Raw genomic sequence first — 22,242 nt, 5'->3', positions numbered from 1 at the left:
TGTTATTTATATAAGACTCAGTCTTAGTAGACTCCAGCAAGAGAGCAGTCTGCCTCTGAGAGCAGTCCCTGGCAGACAGTCAACATGTTAATGAGCTTAAAAGGAGATTCTTCCCCAGTCAGTCCTTCAGATGAGAACACAGCCTGGCTGACACCATGATTGCAACTTTGAGAGATTCTGAGCAGAGACACCAGCTAAACTGTGCCTGGACTCTTGATCCACAGAAATTGTGAGATGATAAGCATGTGTGGTTTTGGGCTCCTAAGTTTGTGGAAATTTGTTAAACAATAATAGAAAAAAAACCACAAGTGTCATGAGAGGATGAACATAAGGAACCTAGCTCCCTTGTTCATTTCTGTATCATTGTTTCTAGAATAGTAACTGGAACATAGTTCAGTGAAATGTTTATTTATTGATTATATAAATGAAAGAATGAAAGGACAGATGGGTGGATGAATGGATGAACTTTAGCTGGATATAGCAAGAGGACAAGACTGGATCCTAGAAAAACGGCTAGTGGCTATAGGCTAAGGAATACTACTTTCAAAGGGAGAAGTGGATACACTGGGCAGATATTGGTGTGGTTCAAAGACTACAGGGAGCCAGGATATCTGATATTCTAAGATTTCCTTTATTATGTGAGACTTCAAAAACATTCCAAGCCTTAGTAAAAATTTTAGCCATGTTTTAGAGTAGCTTAGGAAATAAAGGAAGGGTCCTGTTGCTACTCCTTGGAGGAAAGCAGAGCTCAGTGTCTGACATCTGCAAGAAAAAGTTCTTACAAAGTGTTAGTAGAGAAGTTCAGACCAAATCAGATAAATCTGTGGAAAACATAAGCCCTCCATTCAAGGTTTGGGATCTTTCACATGCTTAGGGAGAGGTTGGGTTCTCCTGTTGTGAGTCACTCAGGATGGGAGCCTTAGATGATTTTATTTTGTACTTACAGGGAAGAGTTACCCCAGAAGCTAGGCTAACTAATTTTCAAAAGTTACATAAAAAGAGTAGGAAAGAGATGGGACAATAGTTCTATGTTCCAAACACTGAATTTTTTTGTTTCTTTTATTTTTAAAGCTTTGCTTGTTTCAGAAAGAGAGAGACTTAAGTTTGCTTTTAGATCCAGAGCATGTTGGGGTGAGAGTGGAGGTCAATTTCCAATTTGATTTTCCTCATATTTCACATCTGGGTTTTCCCCTCTCCCCAGAACTAAAACTTAGCCTTACAATAGGAGACAGTGCCATGTTGCATATTGCTCAGTTATAACCTAAAGATTAAATCTTAAAGTGTCTAAGCAGCTTTAAGTTGCCTTCTGTTACTGGACCCTGAAGGTTGTTTCAATGCTAACTTCTGGGCATCTGTATTTTTTTTATTCTAGAGTTAAGAGTTTTTCTTCTATTTTTCTTTGACACCACTGCTTTATGATGATAAAGTTTGTTCTTAAAAGTATTCAGTATCTCTGAGCCCAGGTAACTCCTACTAGTCCTCATAGGGTTTCTGTCCTTATTCCGACCCTCGTTCTAACAATCTGCTCAGCCCTCCCAGGCCCCTCCTAAACCCAGGGCCTTACGTTGCTTTTGCAAGTCTTCCACTTCAGAGGAAACATAATCCATGAAGAGACATACCTTGGTCTGCCCACCTGAATGTCCGCGTTGCTCCCTTCATTTTCCAGTTTCTCACCCCAGAGTTTTTCTCATATGTTAGAAAGCCCTCCTGTACTACTTGTTGGGCTTTTGATTAGAGGTCTGAGGATTAACTTCCCCTTGGACACCATGGTAGTTGTTAGAGTTGTTCACAGATTTTCATGTTCTCTTCTTTCTAGTCATGTTGGATAGCATTACATTTCCCCTTTCTCTCGAAGTTAGGTTTAGCCATGTGACTTCTTTTGGCCAATAACATGTGAGTGGAAGTGAAGCTTGTTGCTTCTGGGAGGAAGCATTTTAATGGCTAATACAAGACACTGTAAACTAGCAGTTAAATTTTATGATCCCTATTGTGGTAATCCTGAAAGCACGTATCTCAGTGAAGCCTCCACCAGTCTGGGGACTTCAGTGATTACAATGAGCAGAGTCCAAGTAGTGGATGTTGTACTGAACTCCAAGATTTACCATTTAGAACTGAAACACCATCTCTCCCAACTGCTGGAAATACTGGTAGCTGACAGTCCTCAGCTGTGTCCCTCTCTGGAGGTGTTGCTTTTGGATAAAGACAGCCCTCTCATCCAAGGAGCACCTCCCTTCCCTGGGTGCAGCCTGTATCCAGTGATGGGTTGATGTGAGGGTATAGACCTAGCCCCTTGCCTCAATTTAGGACAATGTTGAAGGGCCATGCTAGTGCCAGAGCTCTCTGAAGAACTGGCTGAAGCCTCAGTGGTAACTATGCTGACAACTTCTCCCTCTGACTGATCTTGTAACCCGCATTCTTCAGAGATTGTTTTTGAGAGCATTACCCCAAAACCTCCTATGTGCAAATCTCAGTTTCAGTGGTTTGGTTTCCAGTGAACCACATTTGTGATAGGCTTCCTAACAACTTGTATCAAACATGTAACATGTGTGAGAACTAAATTTTGTTGTAATAAGCTGCTGTTTGTTATAACCCAGTTTATCCTAACTAGTACAGATAGCAAACTTCCCTGCCCTGCCAGTATCTTTATTCTCGCCTGAGTTTGACTTGTATTGTCTGTCTTGTCTTTTTGAACAGATTGATTGCCAAGTTCTAGTTCTTCTCTGATGTTATATCTCATGAGTGAACACCCATGTCCCAGCTGAGATATTACAAGGAACAACAAAAAAGGGAAGGGGGTTGTATATCTAGTTATCTACTGCTTATTTATTATCAAGTTGGTGGCATAATTTTTTCATGTAAATTCCTAGGACTCTTTCTTCTTTTCTATATAACTTATTATACATTTATAATATATACAAGGGTACACTGTTTCTTAGGGGAATTTTTGTGCAAATAAAAACTAATCAAATACTTAATCCTAATTTGAGAAAGTAAAACAGTATACTACCACTGTTTACACCTCTGACGTACTTAATACCTATTACTCTGAGTGCTCAATCTTATTTATTTCTTGAAAATCAAATGGTAAAACAATTTTGGGTCTTTGGGCAATACATACATATGTATATATATATACATATACACAGATATACATACACACACATATGGTGTGTGTGCTCAGCTGTGTCTGATTCTTTGCGACTCCATGGACTGTAGGCCACCAGGCTCCTCTGTCCATGGAATTTTCCAGGCAAGAATACTGGGGTGGGTTGCCATTTTCCTCCTCCAGAGAATCTTCCCGACCCAGGGATGAAACCCTCCTCTCCTGCATTGGCAGACAGATTCTTTAGCACTGGGCCCCTGGGAAGCGAAGCACGCCTTGTGAGCGCGCACACACACAAACACACACACCATAAAGCTAGTGAATCAAAGCATATGCTCCTTTTTTTTTCCTTCTCTGTTTAAAGGATTTTACTACAAAAAACCTCTCTGCTTTAAGGGTAAACAGTATAAAAATATTTCCACTAAAAAGGGTCTGAGAATTCTGAGCTGGGATTACCACAACCCCTAATTATATGAGATACTTAGTATGATAACACCAACTAGTGTAAGGAATGTGCAGATTTATTTACATCAAGTTCAGATAAAGAGATAAAAGGGGACTTGAATAAGCAAGCAAAGATTAGGACTTCAGGAGTGTATATTTGAAGGTATCTTTGGAACTGCCCCTTAGCTACAATGAAAGACCAGTAAAACCAGCCTTCAGAATAACCCTTCTGCTTAGTAGGAGAAGGGAAGGCTAGAATTCACCTCTAAGATCGCCCTCCCACGCAGATTTTCCACCTAGCAGCTAAGAATTAAACCCAGACTTCCGATCATGGCGCCACGCACGTCACCTTCTCCCTCTTCGCCTAGCAAAATCCCACCCAAGTCGACCAGATCCTGCAGGAGTGTGTAGAAGCTGCAGGGTTGGGGGAGAATTCCCTTCCACAATCCTGGTTGCTTGGGGTTTTGCAATTCAAAAAAACCTGCTAAACAGATCCGAGTCAGATTCAAAGGAGGCTTAGGTAGCAGCAAGACCTGCTCTTTCCCTTGGGTGCGTAGACTCGACCCCACTCTTCACCCTGAGACGCTACTCCTCACCGCAAATTTCCTTTCAAATGCCTTAGGGGCTTCCAAGGCTCCCAGCCTTTGTGAATAAAGGCCCACCCTCGAAGTGGAAACCTCGCTGCATAGAGAAATATGCACAGACAGCGGGACAGCGAACAGAATTGTAAAAGAATGAGTTCTTTCTAGCTTTGCATCCTTTCGAATGTTCAATATTCCAGTTAGCCAAGAAGGGTTCCGGTAATGGGTACTTGAGGGAAGCAGGCCACCGATTAGAGCAAAAAACATCAATACAGGGGTGGTCTTTCCAATTCCGGCTTTTGTTTGAGTCAGTGAGGGTAGCCCGAGGAGGCCAAAGTCTCTGGTTCTGGGAAAGGCGGGTCCGTCCCGATTCTTTGAGCGACGGAGAGGCAGGCGCCGGCCCCAAGAAACAAAGGGGGTAGTTCTGCCCCTCCAGGCTTTTACTCCAGGAGTCCCAAAGGACTCAGAGGCTAAATCACCGAGCTCGGAAGAGTTTGCCAAAGCTTGGACAATAGACGCGGCTGCCCTCTCTTAAGCACACAAATCCCACGCGTGCTCGTCTAGAAGGTATGTGAGCGTCAAGGAGAAAGGCCATTGCTGCCCATCGCGGGCGGCCAGCCCCGCCCTGCTCTCGGTGGCTGGGGGGAGACTCGCAGCGCGAGAGCCCCGGAGTCAGCCTCAGCAAGCCCGGGAGCGAGGGGCGGGGCCGGGCGGGGCCGCGAGCGCGCAGGCGCAGTGCGGGCCTCGTCGCGCCGCCGCCGCCGCTGCCGCCGCCCGCGCTGCACCACAGGCCCGAGACAGACAGGGCCGGGAAGAGCTGGAGACGGAGGAGGAGGCGGAGGCGGCGGCGGAGGCGGGGCGACTCCGGTGACCGGGAGCGCCGCAGACTGGCAGCTGCGGCGACTCCCCCCTTTGTGTCTGGTCTGCTCGGAGCCTCTGGAAGTGCTTCCCGGAGGGGCGCGGGGTGTCTCGCCGCCTCGCTGCCTACCCCCCTCCCTAGCCACCTACATCCGCCCTCCCGCCGCCCCCCGCCCTCGGCCCGCGACACCCGAGCTCCGCCCGGAGCCTAGAGCTGCGGGAAAACGAGGCGGCGGCGGCGGCGGCGGCTTCCTCTGGGGAGGGGGTTGTGATTCGCTCACAGGAGCCCTTGAAGGGAGAAGACGAAGCTTTTACGGCGGAATTTACCTCAGGCAAGATGGAGCGGCAGCAATAAAAAAGAGAAAGAGCGAGGAGCGCACCCGGGAGGGCTAGGAAGGGCAGCCTGCCGACCCCTCCCCTCCCCCGCTTCCCACCGCCCCTCAGCCCTCCGGCCGGGACCTGCCCAACGCTCGCAGGATTGTTCCGCGAAGGCGTGAAGGCGGTGGGTTTGTCCATGGAGGCAGGCACCTTTTTCGATCCGGTCGAGGAGGAGGATTTGCTGTGCTCAAGACCGGAGTGAGGGAAGCACTGAAGCGAAACTTAAAAGGATTCTTGCCCCTCCGGAGCACAGGCGATGCGCCTCGGGTCGCCCGGCGCCGCCGCCGGCCGTCCGGCTTCGCCCTTCCCGGCAGTCGGGAACTTGTTCTGATCCTCGGCGCCCCTCGAATCCCCGCTGCCCACCCCTCGGCACCCTGGATATGTTTTCTCCCAGACCTGGATATTTCTTCGATATCGTGAAACTACGGGGGAAATAACTGCGGGGCTTTTTTTTTTTTTCTCGTCTCCGTGCTTCTCCCCCACGGACATGCCTTCAGTTTGGGGCGCCGAGGCACCCAGTCCTGGGCGAATGAACACCCCCAGCCGCGAGGGAGAGAAATGAAGGGAATTTGTGCAGCGGAATGAAAACTCTGCCGCTCGGTCCTCTCCTCTGCCATTTGTCCTTTCAAACTGCATTGTAATACGGGCCGGAGAAGTCCGACGAGAGCGAGGACTAGCCTCCCGGCCGCGTTTCTCCGCCCGTATTCACTTTCCGTCTTTCTCTTTCTCTGCTCTCCTTCTCGGCTGACCCAGGGATGACTTCGTCGCCGCGGCGGCCCCGGCGGGTGCCCTCGCTGCTGTGGACCGTCCTGCTGGTCAGCGCTGCGGCCGGTGAGTCGCCCCGGGTGGCGCGTCCGGGCCACTTCCCTGCGGCTGGCGGGGAGCGAGCCCGCAGAGGCCGAGGCCTGCGCTCGCCCTTCGCCGCGCGTCCCCTGATCGCCCCGGACCTGCGCGCCTGTCCCGGTCCTCCCGGAGAGCTAACCTTCCACGTTTTCGTGGAGTTTCAAATCCCCACACCTCGTATTCCCCACCCCCCACTCCCCCCACCGGGGCGGGGGGGGAAGAAAGACACGTAGGGTGTGGTATCTTGACATTTTTAGCTGTGAGGTAATGCAGGGATTAAAAATAATATTTTAATCACCAGCGAACCGTGCCTATTAGGAGATCTTTGGGAACAGACCTGTAGATTTTTTTTTTTTTTAATATAAAGGAGCAGATTTGGCTGTATGTAGAAAGGACATCCACTGTAGAACACACACTTGAAGCTTATTTTTAGATGTAGATCACTCTTTGAGAATCCCTGGTACTTTGATTATTCCAAAAAATGTTGAGGAAGGCAGAATTGAGAGATTCTTAGTACATTGTGTACTACTGTTAATCGTTTTTATCATTATTTTGTTTTGAAGTGTATTAGTAATTTTGATCTTATCAGTCTGGACACTCATATTTTGTATACTTTTGGAATTACTTTTGGGCTTAGAAGTATTTTCAGTAAGTTTTCATTTAGTCATCTGGCTTTCTATTGGCTTTCCTGTCATTGAGGCAACTTTGACCTCACGTCAAGACTTATAGGAGATTTGAGTCCTGAAAGTTCTTTTGACATTTTACTGAAGCTTAAAGGAAAATCCTTTCTTTAGGATATTTTGTTCTTAGTTCTCAGACACCTTTAGGAAAAAACCTTGTTTCGTTTGCAGTTACTTTTCAAGTCTTTTGGTGATTTGCTTTTAGAAATTTTAGGGAGTGAATTTTGCATATAATTCTTAAGTTGCGTTTAGGATGGCCAGATAGATTATACATTTAAAAATGAATAGAGGACAACATAACACCTTTCCAGTTATTTTTTCTTAATAAGTATAATTTTCGCATTCAGTAAATTTCTCAATGCTGTGTTAGATATGGAGATTGCATATTTCCATTTAAAAATGCGTATTTTCACATTCAGTAAATTTCTCATTTCTTGTGTTAGATATGGAGATTTCATATTTCCATTTGGAAAACACTGAAAAAAATTTTGAACTTTTGTGCTTTTGATATTGTTGATTGATGTCTACTATGTTTATGATAGTTGTGTTAAAATAATATGAACTTCTGATATGAACACTGATATTTTAATATTACTAATTATCACAGTTCCTTTTGGGGAAAAGTGAATGATTTTTCTCTGGATTACTTTATATTGTGTTACCTCTTTAAATTCTCTAGTATTAAGCCATGTGGTTGGTCCCTGTGAAATATGAAGACAGTAAAAGGTCTTAAGTTTAAGCAGTCATTCTAAGAGCAGAAATCTCAGAGCATACACTTTTCAGTGTTGGTTTATTCTTGACTTTTCTACAACACAGATTCTAACTTATAGTTGACAGAATTATCATTTTGTGATTAGAACTGATGAAAGTAAGAGAAAAATCAATTGACTTAAAAAAAAACATATGATTTCTGTTTGGTAAATGAAATATTAGAATAGTGGTCCTTAAAGGGATAGATTAAAGTAATCACTGTTTAAAAGTGATTTTAGTCATCTTTTTTCTTCAGTATTACTAACTACCAGATGCTAAAATTTGTGAAGTTGGATTTCAGATCTGTGACAATAATAACAACAGTATTTACTGAGTGCTAGCTATGTGCCAGGAACTGTTCTAGTAGCCTTACATGTATTTTCTTATTTGATCCTCATGACAGTTCTTTACTCCAGGTTCAGTTATGCTCCTTTTATAGAGAGTGAAGTACTCTGTGCATCCCCATGGACTTTAGCCCACCAGGCTCCTCTGTCCATGAAATTCTCCAGAAAAGAAGACTGGAGTGGGTTGCCATGTCCTTCTCCAGGGCATCTTCCCCACCCAGGGATTGAACCGGGGTCTTCTGCATTGCAGGCAGATTCTTTACCATCTGAGCCATTTGGGAAGCCCGGAGTGAAGTACAGAGAATTTTAATAACTCACCACACAGTAAATTGTGGAGCTGAAATTACAACCTGCACCCTTACCTACCATGTTAATGAAGGCAACAACTTCTCAGTCTAATTGGGAACATGAGATAGAGTTAGTGTCTTCAGATTAACCTTTGAAAAGAAGCCGGGACTCTTGACAGGATCTTAGTACCACACTTCTTATGCAAATGTCATGGTTCTAAATGTGTAAAACTTTGCCTAATATTGGAGTGGTTAGTGCAGTTTCATTAAGTGTAAGGTAGCTACAGAGGGCCTGTGTGAATTTGGGATGTACAGATGCAATGATGTAACTAGACAGGTGCACATGGTGCTGCTGAACAGGAAAATAATACTGGAAGATTGACATCACCTCCCTCTGTGGGGTCATGGATAAATCCTATTTCTTTTGGGTCCCTCTTTCCCACTTACTCTATCTAGTTCTTGGATCCTTAATTCTAAGAACAGTTGGTATGCAGAAATTAGAATTTATAGAAAATACATGCTTGTTTGGTTTCTAAATGAAGTCTTAGTTTTAATAAAAGGATGCGATATAATGTAATACCTAAAAAAAAAAAAAATGTAATACCTATTTAAGAGTCAGCTTCTGTTAAAAATTTTTTTAAATTTAAGTTGCCAAGCTGTTCATTTCGGTTGTAATGGTTACAGATAACAGATCTAACCCTGTGTCCTTCCCCACCATATGCAGCCCATTGAGCAGACTCAGCTACTCTTTTTTCCTCCAGTCTTTGTTCTTGTTTTCATCCTTCTTGTCCTTCCTGTCATCTTTGTTGGTCTCGGAGGCCAGGGAGTCCGTGGTATTTTGAATGGTCTCATTTTTGGGATCCAAACCTGGAAGATTCTCCAGGACCCAAAGGATTTCGGGAGTCCTACATCCTTAATCCTTTCTCCTTGTCTGGCTCGGTTGTGTCCATGGCTCAGTTGGCACCCAAGTTAGCTGATTCTGCCTCATCGGTGTCAGCTGATTCTTCCTGCATTTGAAATAGTTCACTTGACTAGGTTTCAGTTTAACATACATCTCTTCAGCAACACACACGTTGTCTACAAAAACTATCATGGCATATGGGTTGTGGTGGAGGTGGTATTGTTGGAGTGGGTGTTGATGTGTGTGTGTGTAGATTGTGGGGAGAGAGATGTTTATTCCAGGTTTACTACATTAAAGGCCAACTTTCTTAACAGTGAAAGAGAAAAAATTGATTATTGTTCTCTGATGGGTAAGTTTTAATTATAAAAGGTACAGAATGAAGTCACTGTAAATCAGTTAATTTTATAACTGGCCATATCACTTTTTAAAAAAATATTGAAGTATAGTTGACTTACAGTGTTATGTTAATTTCTGATGTACAGCAAAATAATTCAGTTGTACATATTTCATATTCTTTCCCATTATGCTTTATTATAGAATATTGAATATAGTTTCCTGTGCTATACAGTTAGACCTTGTTGATTATTTATTTTATATATAGTATCTTGTATCTGCTAATCCCAAACTCCTAATTTATCTCTCCCTCACTGCCTTTCTCTTTGGTCCTCTAAGTCTATGAATCTCTTTCTGTTTTGTAAATAAATTCATTTGTATCCTATTTTAGATTCCACATACAAGTGATATCTTATGGTATTTGTCTCTTTCTGACTTAAACTTCATTTAATATGATAATCTGTAGGTCCATCCATGATTCTACAAATGGCATTATTTCCTTTTTTTTCTAGTAGTATTCCATTTGTGTATGTACCACGTCTTCTTTATCTGTTAGTTTGTTGATGGACATTTAGGTTACTTCCATGTCTCGGCTATTGTAAATAGTGCTGCTATGATCATTGGGGTGCGTGTATCTTTTCGAATTATAGTTTGCTGTGGATATATGCCCAGGAATGGAATTGCTGGATCATATGGCAACTCTAGTTTTTTAAGGAACCGCCATATTGTTTCCATTAGTGGCTGCATCAATTTATATTCCCACCAGCACTATAGGAGAGTTCCCTTTTCTCCACACACTTTCTAGCATTTATTTTTTATGTTCTGTTTAGTGATGGCCATTTGACTGGTGTGAGATGATACCTCATTGTAGCTTTTGATTTGCATTTCTTTAGTAATTAGTAAAGTTGAACATCTTTTTATGTACCTATTGGCAATCTGTATGTTTGTTTAGGTCTTCTGCCCATTTTTTTATTTTTATTTTTTTTGTTGTTGTTTTTGAGTTACATGAACTGTTTATATATTTTGAAAATTAAATCCTCATTGGTCATATAATTTGCAGATATTTTCTTCCAGTTCTTTGTCTTTTTATTTTGTTTATGGTTTCCTTTGCTGTACAAAAGCTTCTAAGTTTGATTAGATCCCATTTTTGCTTTTATTTATTTATTTATTTTTTGGCCTCAACATGTGGGATCTTCATTCCCTGACCAGGGATTGAACCCAACCAGGGATTGAACCCATATGCCCTAGAGTAGAAGTGCAGAGTCTCAACCCCTAGATTACCAGGGAAGTCCCTATTTTTGTTTTTATTTCTGTTGCCTTGGGAGACTGACCTCAGAAAACATTGTTAGGGTTTATGTCAGAGAATGTTTTGTGCATGTTCTCTTCTAGGAATTTTATGGTGTCATATCTTATATTTAAGTCTTTAAGCCTTTTTGAGGTTATTTTTGTGTAGTGTGAGGGAGTATTCTAACTACATTGGTTTACATTCAGTTGTCTGGCTTTCCTAACACCACTTGCTGAAGAGACTGTCTTTTTCTCTGTTGTGTATTCTTGCCTCCTTGCTCAGAGATTAATGACTGTAGGTATGTGGGTTTATTTCTGGGCTCTCCTTCTGTTCTCTTGATCTATATGTCTGTTTTTGTGCCAGTACCATGCTGTTTTAATTACTGTAGCTTTATAGTATTGTTTGAAGTCTGGGAGGGTTATGCCTCCATTTTTTTTCTTTTCTTCAGGGTTACTTTGGCAATTCTGGGTCTTTTATCATTCTTATAAATTTTACGATTATTCTTTTTAGTTCTGTGAAAAATATAATGGGTAATTTGATAGGGATCTCATTAAGTCTGTAGATTGCTTTAGGGTAGTGGCCATACCACTTATTTTGGTGCTTACTCATGTATTGTCTTGCTTTTGACGATTAGTTTTGTGTATTTGCCTTGTCCTCCTAGGACTTCCCTTGTGACTCAGCTGGTAAAGAATCCACCTGCAATGTGGGAGACCTGGGTTCAATCCCTTGGTTGGGAAGATCCCCTGGACATGGGAAAGGCTACCCACTCCAGTATTCTGTCCTGGAGAATTCCATGGACTGTATAGTCTATGGGATTGCAAAGAGTCCGACACAGTTGAGCAACTTTGACTTCACTTCACTTCACTTGTCCTCCTAATTGATAATTGCCTCTAGAGGACAGGGTTCATATCTTGTTTTGTAATATAGCATATTGCTAGGCACATACAAGAATTTAAGAGTTACTTAATGAATTAATAATAAAAAAGAATTCTAAAATTGCTCAATACAGCAGATTATGTATTAGTAACTTGTTCTTTCTTTGTCTCAGGCCTTTTAACTACAAAATAGTTTAAATGGTGTACTAGGAAGAGTACTGTCTTGAGTTAAGGAGACTTGCATTCTGTGTGATTCTGGATAAATGGATTATTTAACATAGTATTCTCAGTTGCAGCATTACGGAGTTGGACAAGATTATGTTTGAAATGCAGATTCCTGGACACCAGCCCAGACCCACTTAATATTGAGTGGCATTGAGTGACATTGAGTTTAAGAATCTGCATTTTAAACAGATTTCCCCCAAGTAAAATTTATGTACCTTAAAAGTTTGAGAACTACTGGATCTAAGATTTTTTTCTGAGATTTCGCTTTATTTATTTTCTTACTTTTTGTGCCAGTTGTAAGCTGTTCTGGACCTTCTAATCAGTCAGTACTGATAACCAAACCTTTCTTATTTTTATGCTCTCAGTAACTACCCAACACCTTTTTCTTAAAATTTGCACAATTTTTTTTAATTGATTATTCTTAGTCTTAAGGATGATATTTAATTGTTTTACTCACCTCGTATTATGTTATGTTTATTTAGTTTGTACTTTTATTTGGACCATTTTATTTTCCTTTTCCTTCTGCCAAAAAGGAAGAAAGAAGTGGTTGTTTACCTAGTAAATTTAGGTGAAAACTGTTGATGAAGTTTAGAAAAAAGAACTAGTGCTAAGCTAAACCAGAATATATTAATATAACATTGTTTTGGTTTCAGTTGCAAATTAGTAATACATGGAGACCTCCAGGTGGATAAATTGCATATATTAAATTTCTGTCTACCAAAGAAGAAATATTTGATTGATATCTTCTGGAAGAAAATAAGTATAGGTGAATATGAATAAAACAAATACAGTATCTAGAAATTCATGAGATTTGACCGTCTTGCATAGCACTTAAACATGCCAAAGAGGCTCATATTAACAAAGTATTTGCCCCCTCTAGTTAAAAAATCTAAATAGTTTTTTAATTGCTTTCTAGAAGGTGACTTTGGTAGACATTTGAGTGCAATAGACTTAACTTGACTTTGTATTTTTTGAACTTTTGTTTTGTCTGTGAGGTGGCTATGACAGCTAAGATTACAACAATACATATATATGTAGTCTATGTAAGGTTAGAAATAAGCCTGTAAGTAAATGATATGAACATTTTGGAATACATTACCTCATCAGGAATACTAGAACATAACATTCATTGTTTGCTCTTAATTGCAATACAGTAATTGTTTGACCAGAAGTGTTTTGTGTTAGACCCAGTTTCTATTTCAATATGCACTTATGGGAGCAGCTAGAAAGGTATGGGGACATTAATAGGACAGATAATAGGACTTTTGGAAGGAGAACTAAAATGTCCAGCTAACAAATATTTATTAGTGCTTCCTTCGTGCATAGTTCTTTTCTAAATGTTGGTGGATTCAGAGAAAAGTAAGAAACGCTGCTTTCCTTCTCCCAACTGTCTCATGCCATAACCTATATCACTTTATGAAAGGGAATTCAATCCCATGCTGTTGGAAGCAAGGGTAGGTATTTTGCTATCTTGTAAACCCTTTAGCGTTGTATTATTTTCTCTCTCTGCCTATCTTTCAGGATGAGAAATTCCTGTAGATATTCTCCAATATAGGAGAAGAGACTGTGTTCTTGTGTGTCTTCTAGATGATCCACACTTTAAAATTTTTCCTTGGTGAGTTTGCACCCTGCAGAATCTTAGCTTCCCAACCACTGAAAACTCAGAATCCTAACCGCTGGACCGCCATAGAACTCTCCTTTTATATCTATCTTCTCTGCTTATCTTCTTAAAGAAAGAGCAGTGAACACGTCTTGATTTCCCTATCCTTAACTCTTTACTTGCCCTCCTGACCCCACACTGTATGTTAGGTGAGCAGTGACTTCCTAATTGCCAAATCCAGTCACTTTTCAGTATTGTTCTCTTTGACTTTTTTACTGAATATGGTAGTTTAATCACTCTTTCCTTGAAACTCTCCTCTTTTGACTAGTGACTTTCCTTTTCCTCTATTCTGTATCTTCTCCATCTTCAGTTCCCCTTCTAAATGGTTGTGTGCGTGTGTGTATGTGTGTGTTTTAAATCTCCCTTAGATTGTCTTGAGTATACTTTTCTCTTATTGCTACTTCTGTCCCTTGTTGATTTTCTCTTATTGCTCCTCCTCTCCCAGGCTTTAATTATCCCTGAAAAGAGATGATGTCTAAATTAAATAGGTAACCAGAATTGGAAACTAGAAAGACTTGAATTACTTCTTAGTGGTATTGTTGACTGTTCACTTTGTTTTATTTATTTATTTGGCTGCACCGGGTCTTAGTTGTGGCATACTCGATCTCCAGTGTTCATTACAGCATGCAGGACCTTTAATTTTGACATGTGAACTCTTTAATTGCGGCATGTGGGATCTAGGTCCCTGATCAGGGATCAGACTGGGACCTCCTGCATTGGGGTGTGTGGAGTCTTAGCCAGTGGACCACCAGGGTAGTCCCTGGCTGTTTACTTTGGCACATCACCTCTTTCGGTCTCAATATCCTCACTTGTGGGGGCTTCCCTGGTGGCTCAGATGGTAAAGAATCTGCAGGAGACCTGGGTTCAGTCCCTAGGTTGGGATGATCCCCTGAAGAAGGGAATGGCTGCACTCTCCAGTATTCTTACCTGGAGAGATCCGTGACTAGAGAAGTCTGGCGGGCTATAGTCCATGGGGTCACAGAGTCTACAGAACTGAGGGACTAACACTTTCACTTTCATCCTCACTTGTAAAGTGAAGAGGTTGGCCTCTTACTTAGAACACTTTTGCTTACCATATGAGAAAAGCCAGTGTTAGGCTTAGTTACTAGTAAGTGCGTAGCACTTTGAATTACACATTTGGTTATTACGGAGTATATGGTACTTTTAGGTTAGGGGAAACGAGTATTCTGAAATTGTGAAGGTACTACTATGAAGAAAATATAAATTTTTTGAAGATGCGTTTTGTACCTTGACTGTGTTGAATTAAGACCACAAAAGTGGTGTAAAGAAGGTCTCTAGGGAATTCACTGGTGGTCCAGTGGTTAGGACTCTGCCTTAAAAGCTGAGGGCAGGGGTTCAATCTCTTGTCTAGGAACTAAGATCCCACAAGCTGTGTGGCACCAAAAAAATAGTCTATAACTAAAGAGTGCTTTTTATTTATTTCTGGCTGCGCTGGGTTTTGGCTGCTGCGTGCATCTGTCTAGCTGTGGCGTGTGGTGTGGGCTCTGCGTGGCGGTGGCTTCTCTTGCCGTGAAGGACAGGCTTTAGGGCAGCCGGCTTCAGCGCTTGCAATTCCTGGGCTCAGTTGCTGCTCCCAGGCTCTGGAGCACAGACTCAGTGGTTGTGGCACATGGCCTTAGTGGCTTCGACGCTTGTAGGATCTTCCTGGACCAGGGATCAAACCTCTGTCTCCTGCGTTGGCGGGTGGATTTTTTTTTTCACCAATGAACCACCAGGGAAGCTGCAAAGAGTGCTTTTTAAATAGTTGAAATCTTAGAATTTTAGAGTTGGAAAAACCTTAGAGTAAACTTTAAATAGGTAGAAGTTTAATTAAGAAGGTTAGACTTCTCTACAGTCTTGACTTTCATTTTAATTTTAAAATAAATTATGTCAAGGTCAATTTTGGCTCAGCCTTTACCCAGTTATCATACATGCTAAGTTAGTGATATTTAATTAATACCATTTTAATTTTAGGTTAGTAAGTTGTTTCTAGCAGATTTATTGGATATAATTCCTGTACCATATGATTCACCCATGTGATGTGTATAGTTTAGTTCTTTCGGGTAGTGGTGTTCGGTCACCCAGTCGTGTCCAACTCTTTGTGACCCCATGGACTGTAGCCCTCCAGGCCTCTCTGTCCCTCACCGTCTCCTGACATTTGCCCAAGTTCATGTCCATTGCATTGGTGGTGCCATCCAGCCATCTCATCCTCTGATGCCCTCTTCTGCCCTCAGTCATTCCCAGCATCAGCTTTGGGTATATTGTGTTATTAACTATAAAAATTGTGGTTAAAAAAAAAAATACATATATATAACAAAATTTGCCATTTCCACTATTTTCAGCTGTACAATTTAGTGGTATTAATTACATTCAGAGTGTGTACAGCTATCACCAAAACATTTTCATTTCCCCAAACAGAAACTCTGTTATCATTAAGCAATAGTTCCCAATTCCCTCCTCCTCCCAGCCCCTGGTAACCTCTAATCTATTTTCTGTCTCTGTGATTTTTGCCTACTCTAGATATTTCATGTAAGTGGGATCATACAATATTTGTCCTTTTGTTACTGGCTCATTTTGCTTTGCATAATTTTTCAAGGTTTATACTTGTTGCAGAATGTGTCAGAATTCCATTGCATTTTAAGGCTGAAAAACATTTCATTGTATGTTGGTTCATCTGTTGATAAACTTGTTTTCACCTTTTGGCTGTTGGTGGACAACGAATGCAGTGAATACTGGTGAACAAGTATATGTTCTAGTCCCTGCTTTCAGTACCTATGCATGTGTGTACACACACACACACACACACATACACACACACACACTATATATATAGTGGTGTAGTCGCGCACACACACGCGCACACACAGACACACACACTATATATATATAGTGGTGTAGTCGCCAAGTTGTGTCTGACTCTTGCGACCCCCTGGACTGTAGCCTGCCAGGCTCCTCTGTCTATGGGATTCTCCAGGCAAGAGTACTGGAGTGGATTGCCATTTCCTTTTCCAGGGGCTCTTCCTGTCCCAGGAATCAAACCTGGGTTTCCTGCATTGCAGGCAGACTCTTCACCGACTGAGCTATGAAGGAAGCCCCTATGCATATATATCTGCGGGTGTAAATGTTAGATCATATGGTACTTTTGTGTTTAGTTTTTTGAGGAACTGCCAAACTTTTTTTCTCTGTGGCTCTGCCATTTTACCAGCAATGTACACGTGTTCTACCTTTTCCACATCCTTGCCAGTCTTTTTTTTTTTTCATTATAACCATCCTAATGTGTGTGATTGCAACCGTGAAATTAAAAGACGCTTACTCCTTGGAAGGAAAGTTATGGCCAACCTAGGCAGCATATTAAAAAGCAGAGACATTACTTTGCCAACAAAGGTCCGTCTGGTCAAGGCTATGGTTTTTCCAGTGGTCATGTATGGATGTGAGAGTTGGACTGTGAGGAAAGCTGAGCACCGAAAAATTGATGCTTTTGAAATATGGTGTTGGAGAAGACTCTTGAGAGTCCCTTGGACTGCAAGGAGATCCAACCAGTCCATCCTAAAGGAGATCAGTCCTGGGTGTTCATTGGAAGAACTGATGCTGAAGCTGAAACTCCAGTACTTTGGCCACCTCATGAGAAGAGTTGACTCATTGGAAAAGACCCTGATGCTGGGAGGGATTGGGGGCAGGAGGAGAAGGGGACGACAGAGGATGAGATGGCTGGATGGCATCACCGACTCGATGGACATGAGTTTGAGTAAACTCTGGGAGTTGGTGATGGACAGGGAGGCTTGGCGTGCTGCAGTTCATGGGGTCGCAAAGAGTCGGACACGACTGAGTGACTGAACTGAACTGAATGTGTGTGAGGTGTTGTCTCATTGTAGTTTTGATTTTCATTTCCCTTATGATAAATGATGTTGAGCAGCTTTTCATGGGCCTGTTGAGCGTTTGTATATCTCCTGAGGGGGAATATCTATTCAAATTCTTCGTCCACTATTTTTAAAGAATAGTCCATTATTTTTTTTGGCTATGCTGCTTGGCTTGTGGGATCTTAGTTCCTCAACCAGGGATTGAACTTGGGCAACAGCAGTGAAAGCACTGAGTCCTAATCACTTGACCCCCAGAGAATTCACTGAAATTATAATTTTATTGAGATACAGTTGACATATAACAGCTTGTAAGTTTAAGGTGTAAGACATGTTGATTTGATACATTTATATATTGCAATGTGATTTCCACTGTAGATTTAGCTAACACCTATATCTTTGCGTGTGTTTGTGATGGGAACAGTTAGGACCTAGTCTCTTAGCAACTTTGAAATTTTCAATATGATATTGTCTATGCACTATGATATTGATATGCATTATATTTCCAGGAATACTTTATCAACTGATTGCCTAAGTTTGTACTCTTAGGCACTTGCCCATTCTCTAATCATGTTTGTCTTTGTTGTCAAGTGGTAGGTGTTCTTTATATATGTTCTGTTCCTTATCAGATAGATGATTTTCAAATGCTGTGGACTGCATGTTCTCTGTCAAATTCATATGTTAAAATCAACCCCCAAGGTGATAATATTAAATGGTGAGGCCTTTGGGAGGTGATCAGGTCATGAACATTGTGGCTTCATGAATGGGATTCGTATCCTTATGAAAGAGAATCCAGAGAGAAACTGCCATGTGCAGTTGTAGCACCTTGCGTGGTGTGTATGTGTCTCTTTATGCCAGTACCATACTGTTTTGATTACTGTAAATTTGTGGTAAGTTTTAAAATTGGGAAGTGTAAGTTATCCAACTTCATTCTTTTTTATGTTTTAGAAACATTGTTTATTTATGGCTGTGCTGGATCTTTGTTGCTGTACATGGGCTTTCTCTAGTTGTGGTGAGTGGGCTTCTCACTGAGGTAGCTTCTCCTGTTGGAGAGCATGGACTCTAAAACTTCAGTAGGCTTCAGTAGTTGTGATGCCTGGGCTTAGTTGCTCAGCTGCATGTGGAATCTTCCCAGCAGGAATGGAACTCAAGTCCTCTGCATGGCAGGTGGATTCTTATCCACTGTATCACCAGGGAAGTCCTTTTCAGTGTCTTTTGCACTCTTTGAATTTTGGATTATTACCCATTAACTAATATGAAATTACAAGTTAAGAAAAATTTAAATACTTACATTTTTCTTATTACCAAAACTGTGCAGAGGGGGAAATGCAACTTTACAGTGGAGAAATATGCAAATGCTACCTCAATTAATCAAGATAAATATCATCAATGATTAGTCATGTTGATAGTACTGATGTGAGATGAGAGAATGGCACATTACTTCTGTGGTTTTCCTCCACAAAACCCACAGTCCTAGTTTAACTAACCAGGAGAAAAATATCAGCCTTAAAATGTGCGACAGTCTACAAAATACCTGACTAGTATTCCTTAAAACTACCAAGGTTATCAGAGGCAAGGTTATCAGAAGGTTTGAGAAAGTTTCTTTAGGTCCAGAACAGCCTAAAGAAACATGATGACTGATGTAAATAATGTGCTACTAACTATCCTGGAAGAGAAGAAGGACATTATGGGAGACTAGTGAAATCCTGATAGAATGGGGAGTTTGGTTAATAGTAATGTAACATTGTTGGTTTCTTAGTTGTAACAAATGTACCATGTTAATATAAGATATTAATAATAGTGGGGACTGGGTGAGTGGTATATAGACAAACCTCTGTATATTTGCAGTTTTTCTGTAAAACAAAAGTTGTTCAAAAATAAATTTATGAAAAATGTACACACTTATTTCATACAAATACACAATAAATAAGAAAGAGTTTTTAAATTTATAATCGTGCTTACCTGGATATAAGAATCTTTAATACTTTGATTTCCTTTTAAGCCCTTTTCCATACGTAGATTTTAAAGTGATACTGTACCCTGTATGCACAACACAAACACATAAAATTGTACCTTGAAACCTGCTTTTTTCCTAAAACTTGTTGAATATATTCTCATTGACTCTTCATATATGTTGAATATTTTTCTCAGGGTGTATTCAAAGTATAGTGCATTTTATTTATACAAAGGGCAGTCTGTTCATCTTTAAATTAGGGGGCCAATATCCTGTTTCTTTGAAATAGTATGCAATCTACTCAGTAAATTCTTTTTTTCTTTTTTGGCCACACCGTTAGGCATGTGGAATTCCCATACTGGAATCAAACCCATGCCCTTTGCATTGGAAGCATGGAGTCTTAACCACTGGGCCATCAAGGAAGTCCCAATAAATTATTTTTAAAGAAATTTTATGTAAGCAACTGGTAGATATAAAGTACATTTTTCTACTATGATATGATGTGACTTTAAGAGTCTATATGATATGTCAAATTACATAGCAATAAGATATAAGGGCAGTTATTACCAAGAGATATGTAAAAGTTTATATACATACCTGGAGTCCTGGTGTCCGACACTGTCCATTAATCTTGCCTCGAGCATATTAAGAAAGACTGAAGCTGCATCGCACAGACTATCAAGCTATAATGCAAAATTTGTATAATCTTTCTTACCTGAAATGTGTTGACTGTGGACTTGATGGAAGAATTATGAAACATTCAGACTTCCCTGGTGGTACACTGGTTAAGAATCTGCCTGCCAATGCAGGGGACACAGGTTTGATCCTTGCTCTGGGAAAATTCTACATGCTGGGGGATTTTGCCCCAGCTACTGAGCCCACATGCTTTGCAACAAGAGAAGCCCCCACAGTGAGAGAGCCTGTACACTGTAACTAGAGTGGCCCCTGCTCACCACAGTTAGAAAAAGCCTGCCTGCAGCATCAAAGGCCTGGTGAAACCAAAAAAAAAGGAATATGGAACATGATAAAACGGTGACAGAGGTATTGGCTATAATAGTTTTAGATGGAATTGGATGTTTGGGGTAAATAGAAGGACTAGTGGACTGCCAGGCAAGTGTTTTTTTTTTTTTTTCCCCACATGTATATTTCTTAAGCCTTTAATATATCCATTAAATGCCTTACATATTTACTGTGTTATCTCATCATTCTCAAACTAGACTGATCACTACTATTATTTTTCCTGATTTCATAGATGAGTAAATAAAGTCCTTTATACCTCCAAAGCACAGCATTAATATAATAGATACAGTGTTAGTCTGAAGGTATAAAATGCTTGGAATATTTTAAGCATCTGAAAATCTTATTGGCATTTTAATAATTCAGAAATAATTGCCTTGACTAAACTGTTTCTTAGTTATGATTTATTTTATTATAAATGACAGCAGATATTTTAGGTTTTGGTTGTATAGCATTTAGATATTGGTGGATAATAAAAGTTTTCATTGAAGATTCAAAGTTTTAAGTTTTGGAAAGGAAAACCAGTTAGATCAGAAGAATGATGATAAAATATTTGGTTGAGGATAAGTTTTCAGTGTTTCCATCTGTTGTTAGTGATTAGAACCCCTAGGGGCCAGTCTAGTGTGAAGAGTAACTTTTTATATCCAGTTACCACACAAAGGGCCATATTATGGTAACAAGAAAGGCAAGATTAAGAACAGTCAAATGATGTCAATATGTGAATTTATTATTTTACTTATTGAAACAGTTTTTGGTGGGAGATAACTTTCTGGGATATTTAATTATTTGTTTCTTTGGCTAAACCAGTGTGTTAGCTTGATGAAATTTTATCAAGAGTGTTAGACTATGAATTCACTTTAGCCTTTAGCACCCCTGGTGGCTCAGACGGTAAAGAATCTTCCTGCAGTGTGGGAGAACTAGGTTCAGTTCCTGGGTCAGGAAGATCCCCTAGGGAAGGGAATGGCAACCCACTCCAGTATTCTTTCCTGGAGAATTCCATGGACAGAGGAGTCTGGTGGGCTGCCGTCCATAGGGTCATAAAGAGTCGGATATGACTGAGCGACTCATTTTCACTGTAGCACCAACTTTTTCCACTTATCCAGTGCTTCTCTAGGAATTATTATTTTGTCCATTAGGTTTATGAGAAATTCAGTTTTACTGGTTCTTGCTAAGGCCTTTTAAGAGCAAGGCAGTTCTGTTAGATTTGTAGTAAGTCAGTTTAGATTTGTACACTAAGCAGCTAATAAGTTTTATATTTTACATCATCCTGTTAATGAAAATAGGTTAAATTCAGTAACTGAAAAAGATTAAATTCTAGTTATGGAATTGTATCAGTTGGATAATTTAGGTTTTTATAAAACAGCAATGGTTATTTCTTGCTCATTGCTACCTATCCATTGAAGACTGGCAGGGGTATTCTGCTCATCATTCAGGGATCTGGGTTGATGGAGGGCCACCATCTTGAAAGTTGCTGGAGGTAAAGTATAGGAAGGTCTTTCTTGGCATTTTAAGTGTTCTACCTAGAAGAGAGTCACACCACTTCTACTTATACTACTTTCGTAACTATTTAGCCTCATGGTCTCCCAGCCTCTAGGAAATGTGATCTTTCCAAGTGTCTACAAAAGGAGTTTGTGTAATAGTACTGATAGTGACTGTAGGAAGTAGTAAGATATACTTGTATTGACTTTGCTTTGTATTTTAATACTTGTTTTTGCTTCTGGACTTTGATTTTATTTCTTTAAAAGAATCTTTGTTTTTTAGAATTCTAAAGTTGTAACACAAATTCATCCAACATTTTTATAGATAATAATAAAGTTTAGAAAATAAAAAGGCCCATTCTCTCTTTACTTTTTCTCTAATCCCATTCCCT

General features: G+C 40.6%; 1 protein-coding gene across 1 annotated transcript in view; it reads left to right on the top strand.

Moving 5' to 3' along the window:
* The first annotated feature begins 6,071 nt into the window (after nt 1–6,071).
* BMPR2 (bone morphogenetic protein receptor type 2) overlaps nt 6,072–22,242 on the top strand; it is a 146,306-nt gene continuing 130,135 nt past the window's right edge. Inside the window, exon 1 of the mRNA XM_043910371.1 lies at nt 6,072–6,195. Coding sequence (XP_043766306.1) covers nt 6,120–6,195 — 76 coding nt within the window. The 5' untranslated portion in view covers nt 6,072–6,119. The remainder of the gene's footprint in view (nt 6,196–22,242) is intronic.

The sequence above is a fragment of the Cervus elaphus genome, chromosome 8 (assembly GCF_910594005.1).
Source record: "Cervus elaphus chromosome 8, mCerEla1.1, whole genome shotgun sequence".
Lineage (NCBI taxonomy): Eukaryota > Metazoa > Chordata > Mammalia > Artiodactyla > Cervidae > Cervus > Cervus elaphus.
The sequence above is the reverse complement of the archived record's forward strand: the minus strand, read 5'-3'. Positions and strand labels throughout refer to the sequence as shown.